The 8,856-nt window shown below is 44.0% G+C and overlaps 1 protein-coding gene across 13 annotated transcripts in view; it reads left to right on the forward strand.

The window, feature by feature from the left end:
• The window catches only part of DMD (dystrophin), a 1,181,986-nt gene extending 1,178,592 nt beyond the window's left edge, over nucleotides 1-3,394 (forward strand). For 7 of the 13 annotated variants that reach the window (XM_069032076.1, XM_069032238.1, XM_069031841.1 and 4 more), the window contains one exon: nucleotides 577-3,394. In XM_069032076.1, coding sequence (XP_068888177.1) covers nucleotides 577-588 — 12 coding nt within the window. In that variant the 3' untranslated portion in view covers nucleotides 589-3,394. The remainder of the gene's footprint in view (nucleotides 1-576) is intronic. The other 6 variants (XM_069032402.1, XM_069032320.1, XM_069032622.1 and 3 more) reach the window with 4 other exon arrangements.
• Nucleotides 3,395-8,856: the final 5,462 nt, after the last annotated feature.

The raw sequence follows: 8,856 nt of genomic DNA on the forward strand, positions 1-8,856 counted from the left end.
CCACTGCATAGCAGTTAGCTGATAATTGTGGCATCTTTGTTTCTGCCGGGCTGCTGTCCGAAAGGGAAAGGATATTTTAAGAATGATTGAATGAACTGAGCTGCTTAGTTTGGCCATCACTATATCTGTCTTTTCAGGTATCCTGCTGGGTCCTCTTGGCTTTAATGATTTATTCAATTACTGCTGATCTGATGGTTTCTCTTTTTCTCCTTGATATAGAACATTGAATGCTCAAACACTTGCAGCATCAGTCAGAAACTTTTCTGTGATGTCAATGGACTTAATTGTTGCTTTTGGTGAACGTTGACAGTGATGAAGCTTCATCACCATGGGGGGTGATGGCTTATTGCCAGCATGGTTTGCCATAGCCATTCAAGCCAGCATTGCTGTTAAAGTGTTCTGCACCCTTGGCGACTTTTCCTAATGACAACCTGTTGGATTCATCCAGGAGAGTTCTGGAAGCCTCCTCTGGGGATGGCGGCGAGCGGCACTTGGAGAGTGATGGATCTGTAAAGTTTTCCTTCCAACGTGCTGCCATGTCCTCTTCATTTAATTTCCTTTGACTTTCTTTTTCAGGCCACAATGTAGGGAGCCTTTTCCACATGGCAGACGACCTGGGAAGAGCGATGGAAACCTTAGTGACCGTGATGACCGACAACAAGGTGTTAGAATAGCAAGATGTGTTTTACAACTTCAGGCGTTCCGCATGGTTTTTATAATATTCATACTACAAAGAGGATTAGACTGTAAGAGTTTACAAGAAAACAAATCTATATTTTTGTGAAGGGTAGTGGTACTATACTGTAGATTTCAGTAGTTTCCTAAGTCTGTTACTGTTTTGTTAACAATGGCAGGTTTTACACGTCTATGCAATTGTACAAAAATTCTAAGAAAACTACATGTAAAATCTTGATAGCTAAATAACTTGCCATTTCTTTATATGGAACGCATTTCGGGTTGTTTAAAAAAAATTTATAACAGTTATAATGAAAGATTGTAAACTAAAGTGTGCTTTATAAAAATAATTGTTTATAGAAACCCCCTTAAAAAAAAACACAAAAAAATATACTGAGGCAGTGCATTTGTTTAGTTTCATTTCAGCTCTGTAACTGCATCAGAGAGATTCATGTCCTGTGTTCTTTTCCTTGCCTATCAAAAAGAAAAAAAAAAAAAGTATTTCCTGCAGTGACACCAGAATGGCCACCTTACATTTCTCATTGGTTTTGTCTGATTAGGGCTGGCTTAGAACAAATAACCAAAAAACCTGAACTTCCAATGAAGGTAGTTACATTTTATCTTTCCAATAAAATTAAGAATTACATGACTTACTGTCCTGGTTTTGGACAGCAATTAGCAACTACACAGCTAGTTTGCAATAATTAAATGAAAGAGCACATTACATGACAGAGCCTGCAAAAAAAAAAAATTAATTAAAAGAAAAAACTCGGATGAAAGAAGGAAAGAATTTAATGACCATCCTGTGTGCCAGTGTTTCCTCTGCTGACTAAATTCCTGGATACTATTACTAAAGGAACGTAGACACTGCCTTACTGGTTTGAGCCCTGGGGCTCGGTGGCTCAGCAGGACTGGGGACGGCTCTCCCCCTGCTGCCACCACCTGTGTCACCTCTGCTGCAGAGGAGAGAAGAGAGGGAGGTGTTCCCCCCTGGCTCCCTGTGCGCTCAGCTTCTGACCCGAAGCACGAGTGGGTTAACCCACTGAGCCCTGTCCAGCTGCCTGTGCTGGTAATGAGCATGGAGCTCCTCGACCCTCTGGAAGAGGAACCCAGAGCTTTCCACTGGAGGTGTCTCATCCTGCTGCAGCAGCCGGTCCCAAGGAGCTGTGGTGCTGTGGGCCACCTTTGGGAAAGGCTGTGGAAGAGTTACTGCTGTTCTTGCCTCGAATGGTGATCAGGTGAAGGTAGTCACACTGCTTCATGAATATTTATCACCAAAACAAAGGTCCTGGTCCTTTCTCCTCCCCCGTTTCTCTGTACAAGTAACCCCCCAACAATTAACAATAACGTGAGAGAGAGGAGCTGATAGAGAAAGAGATAAGCCGGTTTGACTGCAGCTCGTGAGAGAGAGGTTTGGGTATGAGGTGCTGTCAGCAAAAGCTTTACCACTTCATTTTCTTAACCAGCTTTTAATTTTACCTTAAAATATATAGAAACACAACCATCTGACTTTATATTGCAAGAGTAAAAAAATCTGTTACCTCTTCTTGTATGAAGTGTAATTAAACTTGGGAAAGATTTTATTTTGAATGCTAGTTAACATTGAACATGGCTAGTCATGCTATTTCTACCTCACTTTGGTTTTGTGGTGTTCCTGACAATGACATACGACAATGTTACATCATCACCACGTGTCCACTGTGTGACCAGGTCTCATTGTTTAAGTAGTAACAACAATGTTAATCATTTACAAAAATAAGTACAATCCCCCCAAACCTCTGCTTTCCTAATAAAGAGCTTTTTTAACAATTTATTACAATAGGAACCCTCACTATTTCTCATGGCCTTTTTTATCAGAAGGTTTAACTTGTGATTTGAGAGAGAGTTGGGTTTCTTCTTTTTTCCCCCCTTATACGTTAAACCTTCTCTTCAGAAAAATTATGGAGGAAAAACAGATTGCACGATTGTTTTCATCAGGGTTTTGTTTGTTTTACTTTCTAGATCTTAGTTTTGGAGTGAGTCTGTCAAAAAGTATTTAAAAAGTTGAAAGCTTTATTGCTGCTTTTTTAAGCATAATTTGGGAATTATTTCATATTCCTTATAATGACAAAGTATTAAACCGTAAAACATAATCAGTGTAGTTGAATACATAAATACCATATGGCATGTTACTTCATCGTTACTCAGTACTGGTTTATTACTTGGATATCATAATATATTGTGTTTTAACACCAACACTGTAACATTTACTAATTATTTTTATAAACTTCTGTTTTACTGCATTTTTTCACAACATACCAAATTTCACCAAATATATGCCTTACTATTGTATTATATACTGCTTTACTGTGTATATCAATAAAGCACGCAATTATGTTATAAAAGGTGCAGGAGTTTTTGTGGAGGTTCAGCACTCACCCAGCACATCTCCCCAGCAATCCTTGCCATACTGCCCCTGGCCAAACCCCTCTGCTGGCAGCACCTCAGTGCCTCAGCTCTCCCTGGTTTGGGTTTTTCTCCCCTGCTGAAGCTGTGAACTTCCTGTGCTCCCCAGGCTTTTGGGGGTTTGCCTGCTCCACACCCAAGAGGACCTTCAGAACAGATTGGTTCAGTCCATGCCACCAGGATTAATGTTAGGAAAGCCCTGTCTGAGGCTTTGGGAAGTGGATGTTCCCATCAGAGAGGCTGATCACACATCACCCTTATCTCGGAAATGTGTAGGCTTTGATACCCAGATTCCCCCCAGCTGTGTCATGATGCTGTCTTTGAGCCACCTTTTGGTGGTAGAAATAATGTGATGAAAGATAATAAAATACAAAGGCAAAACCAGCATATGTTTGCCCATGATTTCGATAATGCAGTGAAGGAGAAGCTGGGAATTTCCTAATTTCATTCACTTGAGGAAATAAATACACATCCCACATCTACTCTCCCAGACTCAGTTACTCTGGATTCACTCCTACATAAGTGAATCAGTGTGTGCCTTGCTGTGTTGAAGTCTTCCCTGAAGACCATACAATTCACAATGCACTGCAGCCCCCAGTGATGACTATTTGAATTCAATTAAGCAAGAGGGAGGATAGCTCCACTCCTTTGCCCTACACCTGCAACCCCATGATTTATGACTCCCAACATCCCATCAATAAAACCTGGTGTTCCTGAGTGGCTCTTAGGAATGTTTTCCATATGTATGTTCAGCAAAATATCCTCCTTATTATAAGGACTGGTCAGTGTGTTTCCTTTGCTCTCTGGGCAGAGGGGAAAATTAGTTCTCTTTGAGTTTGTCTGCCTTGTTAACGTGCAGCCATTTACTCCTGGACTTCACAGTCTTTGCTTTACCTTTTCAGTAGATGGATGGCTAGATAGATAAATAGATAGATAATAGATAGATTAGATATAAATCCTGAGGCCCTTCTAGCCAGGTCAGCGACACTGGGGGGGGTTGGGTGTTCCCTTCTCAGTGAGGCCACATGTCTCCTCTACTCCCCTCTGCCCAGCACAGTGTCAGACCTTTACAGTTCAGGGCAGTACATGTTGGCCATCTGCTGCACGGCCCTTGATCGCTGCCTCTCAGCCAGTGAGTGCTGCCCAGCCCAGCCCTGGGCTTGCTGCTGCACTTCGGGAGCCCAGCACACCCCTGGAGCCCCATGGGGCTGTGTGGGCAGTGATGGGGCAGGAGAAACCAGAGAGGGGGACAGCTAAGCTGGGAGGAAAAAGCACCCGTGTCTTTTCAGCTAGCATGGGGAAAAGAGGGAAAGCAATGGTGTGCAGGATGCAGAAAAGATCTGCAGCTGCCAGTTTGTGTGGTTCACTCCATGGCGGTGCCTGCAGCAGAGCATCCCCGGCCTCACTGGGCTGGGCAAGTGCCTGGAGTGCTGCATGAAGCAGGAGTGCTTCCAAACCCACCCACGTGCAACCAGCATTAGCTGCCTGCACTGCTTTCCCAGGGATATTCCTACTGTGGTGTTCCATACAGCCACCTCTGCACAGGGTGCCCTGCAGTGAAGGACAGCTACCAGCCTTGTGCAGGGTGGGGCTGAAGGGTTGACACCCTGCAGAAAGGATCTCTCTCCCCCCCTGCAAAGGTGCAGGAGCAGCAGGACCCACCTGGGGCCCAGCCCCAGCCCAGCACTGTGGGCACTGCTCTGGCTGTGACCCATTTTGGCTGCCTCTGGGCACGTGTGTGCAGTCAGGCTGAAAACCAATAAATCTTCCTCTTTTTGACTCAGGCTCACCAGGAATTTGTTTCGGCTCTGAGCAAGCATATCAGCTTGCTAGAAAGTGCCATAAATCTGTGCAAGAAAAATGGGCCTGCTGAGACCAACTAAGGTGTAACATTTCCATACATGAACCCCATGAGCTGATAATGCTGCTCACCAGCTGAGGAATATGACTGTAGCAAATAAGTAGTAGCTCACAGTGCCAAAAACTTGGTATAAAATCGCCCGTGGTTAAAGGAGTGATGAGAGTTAAGGAAATCTTGGAGCTTAAGTGAACTGTGGGACTTCACAAATACAAGGTGCTTTTCAGCCTATTGCCTAAACCCCTGCTGCTTGCCAACCCAAGGCTCATATTAGTCAGCTTGGCAATTGTTTACGAGATGTAAAAGCTTCTTTTTGTTGTTATTATCTGAGCATTACAATGGATATGCCATTTATTTAATAGCTGGCACATGCTTGTAAAAAGCCGAGTCCAAGCAAGTTCTCCCTATTTGCTCACATAAGCAACCCAGTGCTTCTAAGACCTTCTCTCTCTTTCTCATGCCCCTCTATGCACACAGGCACAGATACAGAGAAAGAAAAAACAACAGAACAGGATTTTATTGTTTTTCTTGCTGAATGGAAGAGGTTTTTTCTCAAAAAAAATCTTCTCCAGGAATAACAGCATCCTCACACCAACCTACTGTATGTCCAAATTTGCAGCAAGTGTTAAAAAAATAAAAGAGAGAGATCATTATATACATATATTTCTATAACAGGAAACCAATAAATTAGGTTAATTCACTCAGCATTCCTATATTTGCTTCCTTCACACATGCTCTACTTGATGACCCAAACCAACAACACGGAGCACTGTTTTGGAAATATAATCTCTTTCAGACCATGAACAACAATATAAGGAAGAGGAGGGTCTTTAAGAACACATTAGTATATAAATTCAAGGACAAATTTAGTAAATCCATCACTTAGACCTCCATGAGGCTGTAGAAGATGGCTTGGTCCCTGGCACATGTGATCTTACTTTTTCATGCCTATGAGCTATGAAGCTGCCTCCAGCATCTCCACATCTCCCAGCTGCTGCAGCTCACTGCCACCACTCTGCTGTGTGCAAGGGAGAGAAAGAGAGCCACATCCCTGCTCACCCCCAAAGCTGTGCTCCCACCTCAGCAAGGCAGAAGCTCCTTCTCTTCAGGCTCTTCAGAGGCAGCCAGCAAACAGCTGAGACGCTGACCTGTGAGGCAACGTGGTCCAGCTGGGGAGCACAGCAGTCTCCACCTGGACCACACAGGTCAGGCCTTGTGTGGTCATTCAGGGGACAAAAGAGACAGAGTGAAACCCCAAAGTGTTTGGAGGAACAGAAGTCAGGTGTCATGGATATAGGGAGATTTACACAAGGGTGTTTTTATACACTGGTGGTGTTGCAACACACTGTGAGGTTAGAGCAGTTTCAGACCAGGTACCATGTCCCAAAAGAAGACTAAAACTGTTCAATTAAAACTGTTCAATCTCCTTGCTGTTCAGTTTGCACTAAAGATGCCCTTCCTGATAGCCTCTGGTGGGCTAGTACATCATCAAAAGTATCATAATGAGAGGATTTTTGCTTCTGCATCAGGGTAATTTTTAGTTGTGCCTCATTCACCAAACAAATGGGTTTATTCTAACACTGATGTAGGAGATGCTTCTTTTCTCACAGAAGATTAATGGCAGTTGCCAATACAATTCCCTGCTGCATCCCACAGTGAATGTTTAGACAAAGGCTGCAACTAGCTGCAGATGATAAGACAAGAAACTACTGGGTTTTTTTCTACCAACCACAAACATATGATTAGAAATTAGAAAATATTAGGTATGCTAGAATAAAGGCTGGATACATGAACACATACCAGTATGCACACAGACAGACAGAAGCATGAAACACAAGCCTTCCTTGTGTGTGTGTACATTCATGCACACACACACGTCCCCAGACGTGCTCACACAAGCCCTTTGCTCTCCTGAGCCTGGGAACCATTCAATTAAAAAAAAACCTAACCGGAATCAGTTATGTCAAAATAGATAAAGCCTGACAACATGCATTAATTCAGCTTTATGTTAAATTACAACAGCCTGTGTTTTGCAGCAGCAGAGCAGTATTTTATGAAGCAGTTGCTGAAGTTCCTTCAGGAATTTTGATTCCTAAGGAAGTGGCCGTAAGCACATTGGCTCAATCTAATGTCTGCTTTTGTTATTCCTCTGAAACACCTGGAAGAGCTGGCATGGCCTTCCAGTCTTGGCAGAAGATAATAAAGGCATCAAGCCTATAACTTAGCCTCTCTCATCTTTTCTTCCCTCCCTTCTTTTTTTTTTTTTAACCTCACTTATAAGCTCAAAGCCTTTCTTCAGCAAGACCTTGCAGGCAGACAAACGCCACTAAGTCTTTCAATGACTTACCATGCATGTGGTTTTTTCTACCTGTTCTTGTCGGCTTCCTCTTCTACATAAAGAAAAATTAAAAGTCAAAACAGTACATGAAGGGAAAAGACCATTTGGATCTCTAGGTCTTTTAGCTGCAGGTACTCATATGATGCCCCAGAATTCCCTGTTTTCATACTGAAAAGCTGTAGTTCTGTAGGCTTTTATCAGATGCTATGAACACAGTACATGGGGGTCTCTACCCCCACTTTTTTCAGTATATAAGGATTCCTTAAAAATGTCTCTAGTCCTTAGGATACTCTGTGTCTCCCCCACCAAAAAAAGGTGACTTTTACTTTGCAGTCACCCATTTTTTGCTTCTGATGTCCTGGCCTGGTTGCCCTCAGTGCCCTGCAGTGCTGGACAACGGAAGGCAGCCCCAGCTGTACCGCTGTCATCAGGCACTTCCCTCTCCCACCCAGGCTGCCTGTCCCTTTACCCATCCTCACCTCCACCCCCATCCCACACTGTGCTCATGTGCAGTCGAATGGAATGGTGCCCCAGGCCTCCCCTTGGCCCACAGCACCAACCCCACCCCCCACCACCCTCCACCTCTTGGTGACAAGGATGCCCCCATTCCCACCCCACTCTGGCACAGGCTGCTGCCAAAATCCCCCATGACTGAAGCCACCCAGAGCTCTCCATCACGTGGCCATGATGGGCTGTGCCTGCCACAGCCTCATTACCCCCTCTCCCCTCAAGTTTTTAACTAACCCCGTGAACATCATCTCACCACAAACCTGATCCAGGGATCCCTTCCAGTGCAATTCATTTGCTTAACACTCCGTGTTGCCTTTCCTCCTGCTGAGGTTTTTATTCCCCTCCACTAATTTCCCTACTGAGTCTCATTTTTTCGTGCTTCATTAACATTTTCCTTTGTGCCACTTCTAATACATAGCTTTACTTACAGGGCAGGCTCTGCCTCCCCTGGCCCCCATCTCCCATTCCTGCTGGGCTCTCTGCTTGCTCTCCCTACACTTAGGCACACGTAGGCCTGGGGTCCCATTCCTCCCTTGTAAGCTTGGGCTTGATTTTCTGTCTTTTACTCTCAATATCTCTAACACTGAAGACTTTCAGTGAGAGATTAATTTTTATTTTAATGTATTGATGCAGGTGATTACAATCTCTGTAGGAAGGTATGCTCCTTCTCCTTTGATTTTTAGGTGGGTTTTTTCCTTGTTTTGTGTCTTTGAGGAGTTTGGGGGTTTTGGTTTTGTTCTTTTTAAGGACAGGTGTTGTCACCTTGCTTGCTTCTGGAGTTTGTGTTTGCCCACACGACCAATAAGGCTGCATAACCCCCGGTGAACCGTGACTGCCAAAGGACTCTGCTTCCAAAGGGGACTGCAAACTACACAGGCTCATGTCCTGTGAAGGCAATTCACTCAAGTGCCCTATTTTATTTTTATTTTTAAAGAGATAAACACACAAAGTCATTGTTCAGTGTGCTTGTGGATACCTGCACCTCTCAGAACGGCTTTACTGCAGACCTGGCAGCCAAAGCTGAAGTATG

Source organism: Aphelocoma coerulescens, chromosome 1, assembly GCF_041296385.1.
Source record: "Aphelocoma coerulescens isolate FSJ_1873_10779 chromosome 1, UR_Acoe_1.0, whole genome shotgun sequence".
NCBI lineage: Eukaryota > Metazoa > Chordata > Aves > Passeriformes > Corvidae > Aphelocoma > Aphelocoma coerulescens.